The sequence below is a fragment of the Hippocampus guttulatus genome, chromosome 4 (genome assembly GCF_054856545.1).
Source record: "Hippocampus guttulatus isolate MCC_2025c chromosome 4, RoL_Hgut_1.0, whole genome shotgun sequence".
Taxonomy (NCBI): domain Eukaryota; kingdom Metazoa; phylum Chordata; class Actinopteri; order Syngnathiformes; family Syngnathidae; genus Hippocampus; species Hippocampus guttulatus.
In genome coordinates, this window is record NC_141264.1 from 14,168,459 (window position 1) to 14,187,354 (window position 18,896).

General features: G+C 41.5%; 1 protein-coding gene across 5 annotated transcripts in view; it reads right to left on the reverse strand.

Moving 5' to 3' along the window:
- Positions 1 to 18,896, reverse strand: part of magi2b (membrane associated guanylate kinase, WW and PDZ domain containing 2b) — a 120,065-nt gene that overhangs the window by 86,714 nt on the left and 14,455 nt on the right. For 4 of the 5 annotated variants that reach the window (XM_086108726.1, XM_086108730.1, XM_086108729.1 and 1 more), the window contains exon 2: positions 5,546 to 5,662. In XM_086108726.1, the coding sequence (XP_085964852.1) occupies positions 5,546 to 5,662 (117 nt within the window). Of the gene's footprint in view, positions 1 to 5,545; positions 5,663 to 9,856; positions 10,083 to 18,896 lie in introns of those variants that run through there. The other variant, XM_086108727.1, reaches the window with a different exon arrangement.

The following is an 18,896-nucleotide window of genomic DNA, read 5'->3' on the forward strand; positions in this document are numbered from 1 at the left end:
CATTGTGGCTGCTTTTGGTGTGTGCGAGTTCCCCACCAGGGCACAATATGAGACAGCCCATGCAGACAAACTAACAAGAGTTGCACAACTACTCTAAGTGACTCAGCAAGTTGCTGTCATCTTATTAGCATTTCTCAGAGGATAAACAGTACATGCCTGTGATCATTGGATTGTCTGTCTACTTGAGTTTATGCACCATCTGGGTTCAAATATCTGTTGCTTCAAGGCTTAGAACACCACGACTATGAATGTGCTCGTCCAGCAATGTGGCATACGGGTTAGGGTGTTTTTCATTGTGGGTGAGCATTAGGCTAGAGAAAGGCAAACTTGTGCAGTTGTTTTAAATATACAACATGTAATTCTCTTTGTCGTGTGTTTAGTTTGACAACTCCTCCACCGAAGAGGAGTTTCTTAAAAAATATAATAATATGGAAATTCTCATTCAGGTGTTTTTTTTTTTTTAAATACGTTTCTTTTCTAATTCATTGGTTGATTTTGGCACAAGAGAGACCAATCCAAGAAAACCTGTCTTTTTCTTTTAAAAAAATATATCAGGATTCACAAAGTGGGGCATGACATGATTGCTCTGTTCCCTAATTTGCTGCTTATTTCTTTGCGTGCCTGTTGCGTGTGCACTGTCTGGTTACACAGCGTGAAAGGAAGCACAGCACAGATCTTTTGGCTCATATGACAAGCGCTTCCTTACACTATCTTTAGCACTTTCGCTTTTCTTTGGAGTCATTTTGACAGTGTGCGCTTTGTTTACCGGTTTAACACAAGTTCAACATGCCGACATCAGACCTACTTGTGCATTCACTGAAACTATGTGGCTGCTTCTCACTTCTCGCATCTGTGATTGTGTGAATGTAGAGGTTTCAAAATGAATCAATCAAATTAATCTACAACTTTTTTTATAATCGATTACACGTTTCGAGCCACTGTTTAACTTAATAAATTGGTAATTTTTGCCTCTTTTCTGACATGTTACCGACCAGACTGGTAACTGAACCCTGAAGGGTTTATGGCAGAAGGCAATTACAGGTTTTTCAAAACTATGACTGCAAGTGAATGTATGTATGCATGCATTTTCATTTTGACATGATTATACTGACATGCACTGCTAATTACGTAGTTAAAGAGACACCACAATTCAATAAATAATCCATCCATCCATCCATTTTCTGAACCGCTTTATCCTCACAAGGGTCACGGGGCAGGCTGGAGCCTATCCCAGTAGGTCTTTGGACAGCAGGCGGGGGACGCCCTGAAACGGTTGCCAGCCAATCACTGGGCACACAGAGACGAACAACCATCCACGCTCACACTCACACCTAGAGACAATTTAGAGTGTTCAATCAGCCTGCCATGCATGTTTTTGGAATGTGGGAGGAAACCGGAGTACCCGGAGAAAACCCACACAGGCCCAGAGAGAACATGCAAACTCCACACAGGGAGGCTGGAGCTGGACCTCTGCACTGTGAGGTCAACGCGCTGTCAGGTCAACACGCTAACCACTGTACCACCTCAATAAATAATACTGTTGACAATATTTTCGGACAAAAATAAAATGACTGGATGATCGAGAATGCGGAGGTGAAAACTTTGATCTACAAAAGCAGCTGCATTCCATCATACGCCATCGAGAGATAAAACTAGTTTTCAGTTAACAGCAATGCGTTATGAGTTAACGATGCTTACGTGGCCCAAGAAGCAACACAGCATCCAAGTGTTCGTACACTAAAAATACTATGTAAACAGAGGTATTTTTTTCTCTTTGTGCATAACTCAAATTGTTTGTTGACAGGATCGTACGTAACCTGAGGTTCCACTGTATCCTCCAGCACTCGTGTGTTGGGCATGTGCCTATAAAGGGGTGTTTATACAGTTCTTAAAGGTGAAATGTGAATGAATACAACTGAACTGTACATGGCAAGTGATTCATTCATGTATCACTAGTGGTACTTGTTTTATAATTTGACAATCACTGTTTACAGTATCTGATGCGGTGTGTGTGTATTTAAAGGCTCACACACTGTACAATATAACCAACAATGAGTTGTGTGATGTAACAGGAAGCTGTTGATGCCTGAATGTGAGCCTTGCAGCACTTTGTGTATACACACCCACACACAATTCCTCCCACGTCCTTCAGCGTGACAGCATGTTATGATGCAGAATGGCGTCTGCTCATCAAGCTGACAGACACACACTGACAGCGCGGCGGTCAGAGCAGTGCGGACGCGGGGAGGAAAAACGGATTTTCACAACCGCTCCCAAGCAACACAACAAAGCGACCCGCAGGCCACCGCCGCAGCCGCACCTTTGCACGTGAAGGTTGAGCAGCAAGCTCAACAAACAACACACGTTATGCAGCCGTGGTCAAAGGTCCATTCATCCATTTTCTACAGCTAATTTCACGTTTGTGAACAACTGGCACAAGGGTCCTCCCGGGTAAGCAGAAAGTGACTTGAAAACAATGATAAAAGTTTGTTGTGTTTCAGGTTGCACTGCCAGATAGTCCCTAAATGGTTTAGGTCAGGGGTCACCAACGTAGTGAACGTGGACTGTTGTAAAAATAGCTAATCAGTGATGGGATGATTGGGATTTCCCAGGAATGTTAATACTGATCAATTGATCAAATATATAGAGAAATAACGTATTTCATATAGATATTTTTCTGTTTCCTCAATATTATGCGAATTCCTTAACATTATCATTGCATTATCATTAGCTTAACATTATCATTAGCTCTCTGTGCACTATCAATGTAAGTGTCGAGAGCACATCTGTACCTTTCTGACCAGCAACTGAAAAACCATAAATTAGCCCATCCCACATTTTAATTAATTAACTAATATAAGAAGAAAACATTTTAATGGCGGCCACAAATATTACAGAATACTGTCTTATGATAAAAGCGTAAATGCTCTGTGGGCTTGATGAAAGAATGGAGTGAGCCGAATGGTGTGTCCCCCCCCCCCCCCGCTGGCCCAGCAAAAGGTCATACGACAGAAAACGTGTGACATGGCATATTTAAGAAGCCAATTCAGCATGTGAATCAAAGTGAGGCGCAGGATGCCTTGCGAGCTAATCTTCCATTACACCGTATGAGCTTTGTTAAATGATAGGCATTTAATTAAGGGGTGCCATGACTGTCCCTGCACATCACACAGCGGGGGGAGTCTTTCCACAGTCAGATGTGGCTTTTCAATTGAAAAATGGTGGAAAAAGCCAAGGTTCAATCGGTCAGTCGAGCGGGCTGGCTTGAAATTTGTCTCGTGCAGTCATTTACAAAACAAATGTGACAGAAGGAAAAGGCTTACAGGGGAAGTCAAGTCTAAAATGTTCTTTACAATAATATGTTCTATGCGCCCACACAGCCTAAACAGGGTATTCTGATTGATATCGCGTTTGTGGAATATGAACGGCCTTGTGCTGCCAATTGCGGTTGACTGAAAATGACATCACAGTGCCGAAGGTCTCGAAATGACCGTCAGGGTTCACCTGTTTTCTTGGTTTGGTCATGGTCGGTAGCTGAGCCCTTGCACACTGTGATGTCATTTTCAGTTGCCAACAAGTAACAGTACACGACAAAATGGCAGCCCCCTGTGATGGATAAAAACTGGTAGATTTTTTTTCTGCTTAATGCATATTCCACAAACGCAATATTCTGTGTTTCTGTGTCACAATTCTGTGTTTACACTAGTGGGGTTTTTTTTTACTTGACCTCCCCCTTTAAAGATGTGGACAAAATGAACGGCCAAAGACAAAAGCTTACGAAATTAATAATAATAATAATCCATTTATAAGCGCCTTTCAAAACACCCAAGGACACTTTACAATCAAAAAAGAGCAATAAAACCACAGATAAAATTATAAATAATAAAAAAGCGTTGAGTTTAAACTGAGTATGCAACTTTAAATAGGTGGGTTTTGAGATGAGTTTTGAATATGGGAAGAGAGTCAATATTACGAAAGTGACGCTTGTGTTTTAGTTCATCCATCCATTTTATACATCTTTTAACTTCACTAGGGTCACGGGTTAGCTTGAGCCTATCCCAGGTGGCTAAGGGCAATCTAGTGTTCTAGAAATTCAGTGCTGTTCTTTAATAATTAAGGGCAATTCTAATTGACTGTCACACTTTTGAATGATTGTGGATACAGTGGTGCTTCGTGATAACAACAAGAAATGTTGTAATGCGGTTTTTAAATAAGGAAAAACATCTCTATAATATGGTATTTCATAAAAACAGAGTCATTACATAATTGAATGGAATCAAATAGTTTCTGTAACACTTTCACTTGCTACTCATGTATCCTTGAGTGCTCCCTGGTGCTTGTGGGCACCATGTTGGTGACCCCTGGTCCGGAACATAATAAATGGTGGTTCACTACGATGCTGGAAAAAAATCCACAAAAGACCCACAGAGATAGAATGCGGCTGTTAATGACCGCATATTCCTTGTCATCTTTGTAAAAGCAGAATTTATGCTGAAGCTTTTGTATTGCATCTCATAAAAGTGTGCAGGTGTAGCTTTCCCTCTTTGTTCAATTAACTAGAACTAGTCAGAAACAGAAGGTGTACCATTTTAAATTTCTTCCCTTTTTAAACAGATGGTAATGTTTTGCATAAATTTTACAGCACAGTACACGCGCGAAATGAAAATACAAATCAAAGCTGCGAGCAGGAATGAACGGGCACTCGCACCCGCTTTTCCATGCTCGACATGATCATTACACTTCGACACCAGGCACCGCCCACATTAGACAAAAATATGACTTCACAATTAAATGTCAGAATATGGTTGACTTCACATGAAGGCAACAAACAATACTGTATATACAACACATACACACAAGAGAACTTCTGCATTGAGCATGTTTGCACGCTCGCAATCAAGTTCCTTCTCCATTGAGCCTCTGTGTATGCACGGCATGATCACGCGACACATTAAATGGGAATATAACGTGTTTAGTAGTCTGCAGAGTCATCCCAGGCAGCCGCTTGAGCCTCGAAGCTGATTCACAAGCTGCTGTGCTCTGACAGCAATGACATCGCCCTTCAAAAAGGTGCAGGAGGAACACACCAAAAATAATGTGCATGTCTACAATGCAATGCAGTCTTGTACGGGCACGTGTGTGTGTGTGTGTGTGTGTGTGTGTGTGTGTGTGTGTTAGCTGAAAGGGGGGTTGGGGTCGCCAATGCAACAGAAGCCTTGAGACAAGAGGCTGGTTGCCATGGAAACCTCAGGCTGAAAGCTCAGCAACCGGACGATGGCGAAGGAAGGCGCGCTAGGCGGCGAGAGACTGCGAGAAAGAGCCTGTGTGTAATATGCAAAAAGAAAAATGGAGAAGGTGCGCTACACATCCTGCGGGCGGCAAACAGGGAAACTCAAACAGAGAAAAAGAAATGAAATGGGCAGGTGGGGAGGGGTGAGTTTGGGGAGGGGTGGTCTATCTAAGTGAGCGATAAAAAGTCCATAAAAGAGACAATTGCACAGATGGTGTGGATGCTGAGCAGAAGAGGAGGAGGAGGAAGACTCACAGGGAACGGTGCGCAGGTACAGGTTGTCTCGGATGATTTGCTGGTGGTCGTGGTCCACGGAGCCTTTGGAGAAGCGAAGGTTGAGGTAGTGCCGCAGGTCCTTGTCAACAACCCCCCCTGAGAACAAAAGGAGAGCCGAAAAGGCTTACAAGAGGCCACATGACTCATTATACTACACACACGTATGCATATATCCTTCAAATGTAAAGTGAACTCACTGTTTAACATGGGGGATACGTTTCGGGCCCACAATAGTTTTGCGACTACAAGCTGTAAACAAATGTGCTAAAACATATTCAGTTTGGGCTGACTGACCGGTCTGATTCTGACTGTATGATAACCGTCAAAATTATCGTGGTTTCACGGTATTGTAATAACAACTCAAAAAGGTATTATTTTGAAACGTTTGGGAAGACTGGGGGTACCGAGAACTTAAGTAGAGGCTAAGAGGGGATCAAGCCGTCTCCATTTTCTGTCCCTCCATTTGGAATGACCTCCCGTTAAACATTCAGCGAGCTACCTCTCTGTCCATTTTGAAACTTGCCTTAAAGCACATTTTTATTCTTTGTTTCATTGCTGGGGTGCCCAATAAGTCGATCGCGATCGACCGGTAGCTCGTCCCGAATCGATTGCAAAGGGTGTAGAGGGACATCTTCGAGGGAAAGATGTGTATGTCTGTTTGTCATGAATCTTTTTTTGTTAGGCTACACCGAGCGTGAATGCGTATGTGCGCGTGTGCATGGGTGTGCGCATGCGTGCACATGCGGTAACGGGTCGATCATGGAAGGTTGGTTGCTTGAGAAGTAAATCTTCGGTCATAAAAGGTTGTGTTCCCTCTTTTCGTATTTTATTGTGTTTGCTATTTTTATGTTAATTTATTCTTTTAACTACCTTGTTTTTATGTCTGATTTTTACTTTATGGTAAAACACTTCATATGCAGCTGTGGGGTTTTTAAAGTGTTTTAAAAATAAAGTTGAGAAATAACTTTTCCCCCTCAAAGATAAAAAGGAAAAAAACAAGCATATTTTAAAAAAGAAAATCAAAATGTAGTATGACAGCAAAAGTATTTATTTCTCAGAAAATGAGAAGGTACTTCTTCGCTTTGCAGGGTTAACGTTGGAGAACAAACTGATGCTAGTCATGCTAGTTAGCTATGTTATCTGTCTCGGTTAGCATGTCTTTAGGATTTATTTCACCCTTTGAAGGTGAGCTAAATCTTGTAGCTGGTTGTAAATGTTTGCTTCAAGACGGCGTTATAGTAAAGAACCAATTTCCCCAATGCGTCTACCTGCAGCGCTTCATCTTATGAAATGCACTCTTATATTGTTTTAACTAACAAGGTACAACATTCATCCTCAAATACTCAAAATGCCCGTCTCTTCTTTAATGCCAGGCATAGTTATAACCTTTTTGCATATTATTTTGCGACATAATGGTGTTATTAGGAGGTGGATAAGGTGACTGAAATACCCACTCAAGGTCCGAAACTCCCTGCCACTGGTATTCAAAAACGACAAAATGCAGTACTTTTCCAAACCCGTTGCCCGTAAGAGCAACATCTTCTTCCCCCTTTCCAAAGCCAATTGTGACATGATGCAAACAAGCTGACTAGAAGTCATACATAAAACTACATAATTCCGCTCAGATCAGATGGATGCTGAAGTTTTATTTGGACTGTGTGTTTGGGATAAGAGCACGGTTCAATCAAGTTAAAAGCTTCTGACACCAAAGACAAAACAACAATGGCTGCCCCCACCCACTGACACACACATCCACACACAAATGACAGGCATATCATGGCATTTCTGTAAACCTGTGATCCCTTGGAGAAATGCAAAGTCAGCAGTTCCAGTGACAAAGGCTTGTAGAGGACAGAACGCCCTGCAAAAGATGACACCTTGCTTCTGGAATCAATGAATGGAAAGCATTTAGAAAGTCAATTGTCCTGGTCAACAATTATTGACAAAAGTCTTGGGACACATCTCTGAATCAATGAATCAATCTGCTTCGGCTTTGCGTTCCATCTTACCAGAATTTTGGACAAGTGTATGCTCCCCATGACTTACTTGACTTGGCTTTAATTCCCTGTCAGTGGTGGAAAGTTCTAAAGTACTCTACCACGTAAAAAAAAAAGTGTGTGTGTGTGTGTGTGTGTATATATATATATATATATATATATATATATATATATATATATGCAAATACATTCAATATTTGCCAGTCAAAAATGTTTATTTCACATTGGCAGTTCCATGCTTCCGTACTGACTTGACACATTCCTTAATGGAGATCTTCCAGATAGAGTGAAAAGACTTCCATTTTCATTTCATAGATGGAAAGACGAGACTTGCTAACCCTTCCACACACAGTCGATCATCCGTGATGACTTCCTTCCCAAACTAGCACCAGAGAAAGAGACCAGAGCCAGGGGAACCTCCCCGGCCTTGCCATCACCTCCATCGCCCCGTCATCTACCACGGGGTTACATAGTGTGCGTTTACAAAACGACAAACACATCTCCTCAGTCATGCATAACCGAGCAACCTCCCGCCACATTGATTTGACGTTGCAGAAGCTGGCGGCCGGCAGAGATTAACGCCGCGATTAGCACTCATCTGGCGTTGTACGGCTTTATCGTTATCCACACGGTAGAATCTCACAAGGATGGCAATTCTATTCCACCAATCCAAAACAGAACCACATGGAGCATATGTATTTTGCACATATATGCGTATTTTGGCCATATTTAAGGGATAATTTATTTAGCAATTTTCAGCTGAAAATGACATTGAATGTGCTCAGGGTTCAGGTGACAACCAATAACGGCTCATGTGATATTCATAAACTGAGCCGTGATTGGTCGTTACCTGAGCTCTGAGCCCCAAAAATTGAAAATATTTCAGGCATTTGCAAACTACATCTGCTTTTACTTTGGAAAACAATGGACAACAATTGTCTGATGTTTTATGGCCTAAACCAGGAACTGATCATTTGTTTTGTGTATTTTCAGTCGACAGCAAATGGCCAAATGCAGAGGTGTTAACTGTTATCAAGTTCTCAAATTCATTATAGTCAAAATATTCACTTTTTACCGCTGAAAATGGCTAAATAAGTTTAGTAGACCCTTTAAAATAGCAATGTTGTCATACATTTGGTTAGGATGTGCATGATCCTATGTGACCCCCACAGTAGCACGAACGAAAAATTGTGGGCCCCTCCATCATTTAAGTTGCCCATCCCTCACATAGACAAACAAGCACTCACATTGACACCTATGGATAAAGTCTTGTAAGAACCCAACACACAATACATATTTTTGGCACAGTGAGAACAGGATTCCAACCTGAACTTTAAACTGTGAGGCAGACGCTCGAACCACTCATACATCACGCTGCCTGTTAATATTCGATAAAGCCTAAATTAAAAACGGCGCTTTTGCAGGAAGTATCAATAACTGTTCAGCTAAATGAGGATGATTTGGCCTTAGAGGAGGCCCGTTTCTTTTTGTTTGTTTCCTTATGGCGAGACACATATTGACAATCATTCACATTAACACCTTGGGACATTTTTGAGTCTTCTATTCTATTATCATAAAATGACTTAAGAAGAGACGCATGGGGCCAGCCCGTTTGTTGCAGGACATAAAAAAAATCAATCAAGCATTTACACTCACACTGACATTTATGAGCAATTTAGTGCCTTCAATGAAGCTAACATGCATGTTTTTGGAACATGAGAGCAAGTAGAGCTAGCATGCAAGCACATTCAAACTTCATACAGGAAAAACTCAAACCCATGTAGAAATTCTCAACTGTGAAGCAGACATGCTCACCACTAATGTGCTGCCCTTGAAACGCTTCCAAAAGCAAAGATTTATTCATCCATCCATGTTTGAGAGTGTTTTCCACTCATTAGGGTGGCTGGTGAGTTGAAGATGACTTTGGGGTACACCCTAGACTGGTCGCCAGACAATCTCATGGCACAAATAGACACACTCTATTCACACACTGATGAACACGAGAGTCTATGCATGTTTCTGGGAACGTGAAAGGAACCAGATTCACACGCCAAACCTCACAACTGTGATGCAGACATGATTAGCACTCCACCACCATACTGCCCATGCAGAAGACAAATTAAGTCAATTAAGTGTTTGGTTAATGTCATGAATGGATGTAAGGGAGAAAACAAAAAGCGGGCAGGTGCACACTGTGACCTTATCACACGCATACAGGCGTTCGGAGACACTCGCGCACACATCCGCACACACGCCCGTATGTGAAGAAATAAAGGCAGTGTCGTCCATGCACCTCATCTGCATCCGACCCAGATGTTGCTTTCCAAAAATAATCCCGGAATACATCCACAGACAGAACGCCTTGCTCTATCGTCGCCAGCCGCACATCCTCTTCCTCCTCCTCCTCCTCCTCTTCTTCTTCTTCTTTCTCCGAGCCTTCCTCCTGATCCTCAGCTGCTGCTGCTCAAGCGCTCAGCAGCCGGCTGCAACCAAATTTAATCCCGGCGAGGAGCGCAACGATGGAAACCGAGGAGGGGGGGGGGGGTAGTTATATTGCAGTGGGGGTGGTGGGGGGATGTGGATAGAGGAGAGAAGGGACGGATGCGGAGAGACGATGGCCATCAGGAAGAGGAGAGGGGAGAAGAGAAGAGGAAGAGGAGGAGGAGAGGGAGATGTGCCAGCGGGAGGCCGGCGAGTCAAACGAGACGAGAGCACCACCAATCTGATCCCGCTGCTACTGCACTCCACCTTGAAAACATTCATCCAAAACTAGTTTGTTTCAAAAAAAAGAATATTTTATATCATTCTCAGCCTGTTCACATTATGCACACTTTGAACATTGCACTTCAATATAGAAAAATAAAGAACCGCACTTAAATGATTCCATTAAAATGTATTGCATATAAAAGGCGATTGGCAAATGGCCCGAAATAAATGTTTAAAGCAAACATCTCTTAAAAATGAAATGCAATTATATTTGAAGTTAAATACAACTGAACTGTACCTGAGCACTGCGTCTTTCTCATACCACTAGAGGAGGCTGCGTACCACAAAGAACATTTTGAATCACAATGAGAAGAGCACATTAATGTGTTCGTGCGCCTTTAATGGGGTGTGGCTTCAGGTGCTCTGACTGGCCATTTTCTACATCTGCTCTATACTCTTCTTTGGGTGTTTGGCTGCGTTGCGTGCCCTGGTCTGCTGTAAATACATCTGCGAATGTGGCTCTTCTTCTTTTCCCCCAAAGCCACTTAGTCAGCAGTGTAGCCGACAGCTCATAACTCGTAAACATGAGAGAGAGGACCGGTTCACCAATCTCGTTCACGTTCTTAAGAACCAGTAATGTTCTGAACTGTTATGACTAAAGATTGAGAACCTTTGAATAGTTCAACCCTTTTATTTTTGTGTAATCCCTAATGCGGCCCAGACACACCCCAACTATTTCCTGCGGCTCCCACATAAATTGAGGTTGAGGCCTCTGATTTATAGTGTTCAAAGAACCTAGCATGCATGGTGTGGGAATATGCGAGTTACACTGAAAAAACCCCCATTCAAGTGACATTTATTTGATAAAAAGCTTTTCACCCCGAAATTCAAGGAGAGTTATTCAGTAATATTTGCTTCGTTAGTGTTCGTTGGTGTTCGTTTATTCAATCTAATACAAAACATTACTCAAGGCTTGAGGAACAAAACCACAAACAGCCAGTCTACCACCTGAGCCATGACTCTCCTCGTCGGAGTTAGTAAATCGCTGGTGTCAGGTGGAATACTCGTACCTCGAAAAGTATACCAAGTATTTGCGGTCTCCTTTTGGAGACACTAGTGATAAACTGACACACAGTAGGAGTGGAATGGCTCATGTGGTAGAGTAGCCGTTTCCCAACCTGAAGGTTTTGGGTGCATTCCTCAACACTTGAGTGACTTTTTTTTTTCCCAGAACGAACACTATGCAAGCAAACTCTACTGCAAATATCTATTTGCAAAGTTTATTAGAATTTCCGAGTGGATTTTTTTTTTTGGCCCATATAAATAATGCTCCAAATTTTATTTTTCAGTGTACGCGGACAGAAAACATAGAGAGTCGGGTAAATTCCATACAGGAAGGCTGTAACGAAGACTGAAACACAGAACTTCAACAGCGAGGCAGCAACGCTGCCCACCAAGGTTATAATTTACGAAAATAACTTTAAAAAAACATGAAATAAATAATAAAAAAACACAACAAACACAACAAAATAAAATAAAGAAAATGCTTTAAAAATGAACTGAAACTACATTTTAAAACTAACTGTAATTAAAGCGAGAATGACCTTCATTTTCATTGTTGTCAATTAATATCATACTTGACATTTTGCCAATTAATGTGTTTATTTCTGTATCACTGTTCAGCAGAAGAAGAAGGAAGGTTGACGTGTATTATATCATACTGAGAGTCTTTTTTTTTTTCATTGCATTTGACTAATCCAGCCATTTTCTAATCTGATGACCCTCACGAGGGTCGCGGGCAGCTGCAGCCTATCCCAGCTGTTTTCGGGCAGTAGGCGGGGGACATCCTGAACCGGTTGCCAGCCAATCTCAGGGCACACAAAGACGAACAACCATCCGCGCTCATACTCACACCTAGGGACAATTTAGAGTGTTCCATTAACCTGCCGTGCATGTTTTTGGAATGTGGGAGAAAGCTGGAGTACCCGATGAAAAGCCATGCAGGCAGGGGGAGAACATGCAAAATCCACACAGCAAGGTCGGCACCGGAATCAAACCCTGCACCTTTGCAATATGCTAACCAATATGCTAACCAATCGCCCTCCGTGCCACGTGCTCGAATACTTCATATATTTTAAAAACTAAAACTAAAACTTACACTAATAAAAACTAAAGTAAAATTAAGCATTTTTAATAAACGCAAACATACTTGCTCCAAAAAATTAATTACAACTAACTAAAGTGAAAAAAACGAAATACAAAAACAACTATAATGGTGATCCAAAACTAGCAGAACCCTGCTAACCACTAGTTCACAATAATGCATTGAATTACACACACAAGTCTAATTAGTACACTAGCATAAGAAACAATGTTACGCACAAAGAAACATCTATTATAAATTCAATGTATCCCAGCAGGAGGCAATAATTTTTTTGTGTGCGCAATAAAGCTACTTTCTATTTCTGTGAGTGAATGGGCCCAGATGCTCCCGGATGTTCCTCAAATGCTCAGCATCGTGGCAACCATATGCTCCCCCTGTGCAACCTTGTGGAGACGTCACCAACTGGAGCGCAAAAAGAAAAAAGAAAAGAAAAGAAAACAATATAACCCGGTAAGGATGAGCTCACAGCTGCAGACACCAGCCAGGACGCCTCAAGCGCCGATTTGGTCTAAATACAAAGACGTAAACAAACACCAGCAAGGAAAAATGCATCAACATAAAAATGAGCACTCTAAGTGCCCCCGTCGACATTATGTGGCTGCCGGTACTTTGACGGCGAGCACTTCCCGAGGACGCTATAGAGCACACTGCGACAAGAGGGGAACAGATGACAGCCGCACTCCATCACAAAGTCATCAAGGCAGACGGCAATCGGCTCGCCTTCTGCTCACTGAAGCAGTGCGCCAGACCACATGGCCTCTTGTCCATCAACTGATCCTGCTGGAAGGAAACCAAAAAAAAATTGACAAAAATCCTAATTTAGATTGACCGTCGGTGATCCCTACCTGCTGTAAAGTTACACTTTACAGACCTCATCACCATCACATCATACATACCTGCAGGTGGCAAAACCTCAAACAATCTTTGATTACGCCACTAGTAAACAAGTCCCTTAAATGTCATTTGACGAAGGTAGAGTGATTGACAAGAATGATAATTGCTGAAAACATGTGCAAAGTCTGAGAACTACATACTCCTCAGGTGTGGAGCGATTGCGATAAACTGCTTTTCGCCATTTTACTTTTGCTGTTTCGTTGCAACTCCAGCCTTCTCCTTCACCAACACTTGTTAAATATTCACATCCATGCATTTTGTGTTGTTACTGACCTCATTCGGGTCACAGGTGAGCTGGAGGCTATCCCAGCTGGGGGAGAGAGTGTTAACATCCTGTACTGGTTACCAGCCAATTGCACGGCACAGTTTTGTTTTAATATAATTCATCAGTGTGTGTGTGTGTGTGTGTGTGTGTGTGTGTGTGTGTGTGTGTGTGTGTGTGTGTGTGTGTGTGTGTGTGTGTGTGTGTGTGTAAGCAGAGGCATGCTTGGGGTTGACATGTATCTGCGTATGTTGGGCAGAGGGGGAGGGTCGTCTTTTTATGTTTTTGCACAGCACTTTGAGCTGCATTCTTGTTTATGAAAAGTGCTGTAAAAATCATTAAAGTTTGATTGACTAATTGAAAGAGACAAACAAGCATTTACACTCATTTACATCGATGTACAAGGTGACATTGTGTTTTTGGAATGCAGGCAGGAGCCAGAGTACACAGTACACACTGGGAGAACATTCAAACTCCAAGCAGCAAGGCTCGAACCAAGATTCAAACCCTGAACCTGCCTGTGAGGCCGACATCCTAACCACTTGTCCAGTGTTCTGCCTAATGACCCGAAATAATCTTCTCTCACCTTCACATTTGCTTGTTTTTTGAATCACAATGTTAGGCACATATTAATGCAGGTCAAGAATGGTTCACTGAGCACATGATCATATCCATCAACAGTTCTCTGGTTTTCATGTTGGTTACGCCTCTAACTGGTGCTAATTCATTCTTCCCAGGCAAAACCCAAATCTGAAACGGAGATTCGAACCTAAAACCTTAAAAGAAGTAGAAGAAGGTGGTGCTCCCAATGTGTAACCCTTAGCAACCACCAGCTAAAGCTTTACACAGCGCTGCATGGATTATCTGGTGAGCAGGTAATAAGTGTACCTGTCTGTCGCTTAGCAACACAAAAGAAGTAGCTGTGTTTAGTAAGCACTTAATTTGCTTCCTGCTGAATATTCTCATACACACACACATACGCACGCACACAAACACACACACACGCATTCGCACACAATGAACTACTGATGTTTTTGTTTTTTTTTGTCAGCCGCATTACCGACATGACTCAGTGGAGCACATCAACTGTAGTGTGTTTACATGAACAGCAGTGACATAGTCAACATCGTGCAGCCAATACCTTCAATATCTCAAAATTACTTTCTAGACAAACAGATGGACGGAGAAGTGGGCAGATGGACGGGCAGACGGACAGACTGCCAGCTATTGAATTAGGTTCCTGGTGTTACAAACTAAATATTGAGTGAAAGTGATTCAAAACTAATATTAGACAGACAGACCAACACGCAGACAAAAGATGATTTGATGGCTCGAGAGAGTCAACTGGTGGTAACAAATAAATATTAACCTAACAAATTTTGACAGCGGAGAGAAAGACAAGATAGATGGAAAGACAGACAAACAACTTAGACAGATGGCTAGCTGCTCGATAAAAAAATAAATACATTTTAAAAAATGATGGGAAAATGGCAACTAATGTACTGTCACGTATGTTGGATTGCAAGCCGACAGACAGACAGATAAACAGACAAACTGATCGGTTGATAGACGGATGGACTGACAGATTGGCTAGTATTGTACAGCTAAAGTACAATGGATAGCTAGCTGCAGAAAGAAAGACGAACAGACAGACAGACAGGCAGACAGACAAGACAGCTGTATTGACGCTTAAGAAAATTCTAGACAACTGGCCACTATAACACTATGAAAGTACTTTGAATAGCTGGCTGACAGAGTGATAAACAGACAAGCAGACTAAACTAGTCCTCTCGTAACAAAAGTACTGAATATAAAACAAAACAAAATACTGTATTTGTAATTGATGTATAAAGCTTGTTTTGTACCCCTATAAGCTCATTATCTCTTCAGGACTTATGTTATAACTATCTTTTTCTATAAAAAATTGAATTTGATATCAATAAAGAGAGATGTCGTAATAGCTAATGATACCGTAGTACACCGCTGTGAACCGCAATCACAATAATAAACACATTGTTACATTTATACCTGGGACAGTGTCTTTATCTCTATTAGATGCATGATCAAATCGTAGGATTTATGAGCACCACAAACGTTATGGTAATTAGAGAAAGGCCTATCTGGGAGCAAAACAGGAACCTTAAGTATATTTCTACAGGGATTCAAAGAAAACAGTACAGTACAGTCACAGCTGAACCGAACATGAACTCTACCATTGTTACTTCTCTTGTGACTGTGAGCATCCTGGTCCTTGACGTCGTGCCTCGCCTTTAGAGGATTTGCATATTCTCCTCCTCATTTAACACAGATCATTTTACCATTTTTTTGTCATTAACTTCTTTCAACTACATTTTCTCTAAATCCGGATATATACTAGAAAGGCGATTTATTCTATACCTCACCCTCTCCTCCTTCACAGTAGCGAGGGCAGTGTTGGTTTTTGACAATACATATACATGATATATATACAGTACATATACTGTATATATACATATATATATATATATATATATATACATATATATATATATATAAGATATATAAGAAGTCAAGACGGCGCCCGAGTAGGGAGCCGTCAGCAAGTGCTCTCATGAGCCTTGCTTTTTTGTTGTTTTTGTGTTTGTTTTGTCACTTTGTGTTGTTTACGTCGTGTGGACCTGATGTGGACTTTTTTCAGCATTTTTTGGCCACGACATTCATCAAGGAGGAGACTCTGTGCTTGGTGGTTGCGCCTTCTCGGCAGCATGGGTATACCAGCACTGTTTTTGACTGGGAGGAATGTCGGCGCCATTTGACTGTCGTTGCTGGACAGTCCGGGGCGCTTGTGTCTTGCGCCTGTAATGGGCAGCATTTTTCACAGCCCCGCTTTGTTCAGCGGAGAGATCGGTGCTGTTGAACGGTCTGCGGCTGGATGGATGTAAGGCTTGAGGAGCCGATGATGAGAAGAAAGGAGCGTTAGCGCGGAGCGCCGAGGCGGATTTGGAACTGGGAGTCGCGGCTTGGAGTTTGAAGCGGATTACGTGGGACAGGAGAAGTGAACTAATCTCTTTTCGTCAATGGATGCTACAGCTTTGTGTTTGCTTTCAAAACTTAGCTTGTAGCAGACGTGTGCACATTTTCAGCATGACGTCTCTGATCCACTGGTGAAAAGACACTTTGATCCTCTCCTCTTTCATCTATAACTGCTTCAGACAACAAAGCGTATGCAGAAAAGTGGTGAAGATTGCACGACTGTCTGTGTCCTATGTGTTGTGTTGTGTTATTTTTTGTTATTTTGACTTCAAAATGGCGCCGCGAGAGTGGCTGCCTTTCCAGCAGCTCCTATATTTTGTTGTTCTACTTCTTCCTTTCATAACTTTGCTGCTGTGAATTGGGAATTTCTCCATTGCGAGACTAATAAAGGTTTTCTTATCTTTTCTTATATCCATATATACATTATATACAAATTACATACAAACCAAACGCTGACACTCAGTGTACATCTCCATGAAAAAAATGTAATTAAATGGAGGGAAAAAAATCCTGAAATATTTTAAAATATTGGGAAAAACAATATCAGTGGATTTTCAGGTGTTGAAACGTAAATTATCAGCTGTAGTTTTAAAGTGTAATTTCACTATTCACCACTAGATCGCAGAAATGGCTTGGTTGTACTTGTACTGCCCTATACTACAACATGAGTTGATCTAAGAATTTTTTTGTGGATTTGGAATAACATGCAGGACAAACATAGTACCTAGTTAATATTAAAAATTTGAGTGTGTTGCTTATGAAGAAATGCACAAAATGAGTTTTTGCACCTAATGTTGGTTTCTTGTTCAGCAGTTTTGTGCCGTCCTTGTGCAAGAGAGCCCTTTGCACTGGGGAGGGGAAAAAAGTGTGTGTTGTTATTCACTTCAAACTATTTGTTGTTGAGTAAGGCTAGTGGATGTTTTAATACATGCAAATGTATTATGAAAAATGAAATCCAATAAGACCATGTATTTTGCGCAGATGATCGTATTTTTGTCCATATTTAAAATGGCAAATGTATCATCCAACTTGGTAGGAAGTGTGTGGTGCTATGTGGCCACCAGACAGGCACAGATGAGAAATTGTGGCCCCCTCCAACATTTAAGTTCCCATTTCTGATCCAATGTGTGAATGTGATCCTTTGGTGTGAATGTTAAGCGTGAATGCTTGTTTGTCTGTATGGATTGCGACTGGTCGGCGACCAGTCTGGGGTGTGCCCTGACTCTCTCACCCAAAATCAAGTGGGAGTACCAACTGTACTTACGTACCGACCTACAATTACATACAACTCTAAACAGTAATGTTCGTACTGATGTAACGATGACACTAGACATGTCCTGGCTGGTCCACCAATATTGAAAGCCCACCAGACTGGATGATCCAAGGTTACCGCGGCAACACCAGAGCTGCAATTTTCATTCATACTAAAGACGGTTTGGTGATTTTCTAAGCTGCTTTTATATGGTCAAATGACAACATATTTTTTCCAAAGGACACACTCATCTGGCATAGCGACATGCAAACCCACATGATCCTTTTGTCCGATTTGGGAAGGCATAATTAGTTGCAGCATGCCCACTTCATCCACTCGGAGGGTTGAGGGTAAAGGGCAGTCGTGCCACATCGACTTCTCGCGAACATGAATTCACCCGTCCCTAAAGTGTAAACAAGCCTGTGGTCACGCTGCAGGAGCACACTCGCATGCAAATTCAACAGTACTTACACACACTTGCATGTATGCACTACAGTACAGAGGTTTGGGGTCAGCCAGACCAATTTCCACAAAAACACACTACTGTATTTTATACACCACAATATATACACTAGTCAGAAATGTTAGGATCTCTAAGAAATGTTATTATTTTATATGTACCTATTATTTTGTATCTTTTCCTAGAAAATCACTGTTTTTAACAACATTAGCAATATATTGCTATTTAAAAAAAAATTAAAATAACATTTAAATAATAATAATAAAACAGGGCTTTCGTCTCTTGATGCTGTCTGGTGTAATCCTCACATCTCCAAAATCACGACCTGGGGCACTGCTTGAGTTAACATACACCACAATGTGAAAGTTGGTATTATATTTTACAGTCACATAGACTGTTACAAACCAACATTGACACAACACTTCCCAATAATGTCCAATATCTATTTTAATTTGCCCGCAAAATGTCAAATTTAATGAGCTGAATAAACTTGCTAATTTAATTTCAGTGCCATTGATTAGAATGACTCTCAAGTCAAATGTCAGAATGAAACTAGACAAATGTCAGTATGAATCTAAACAAA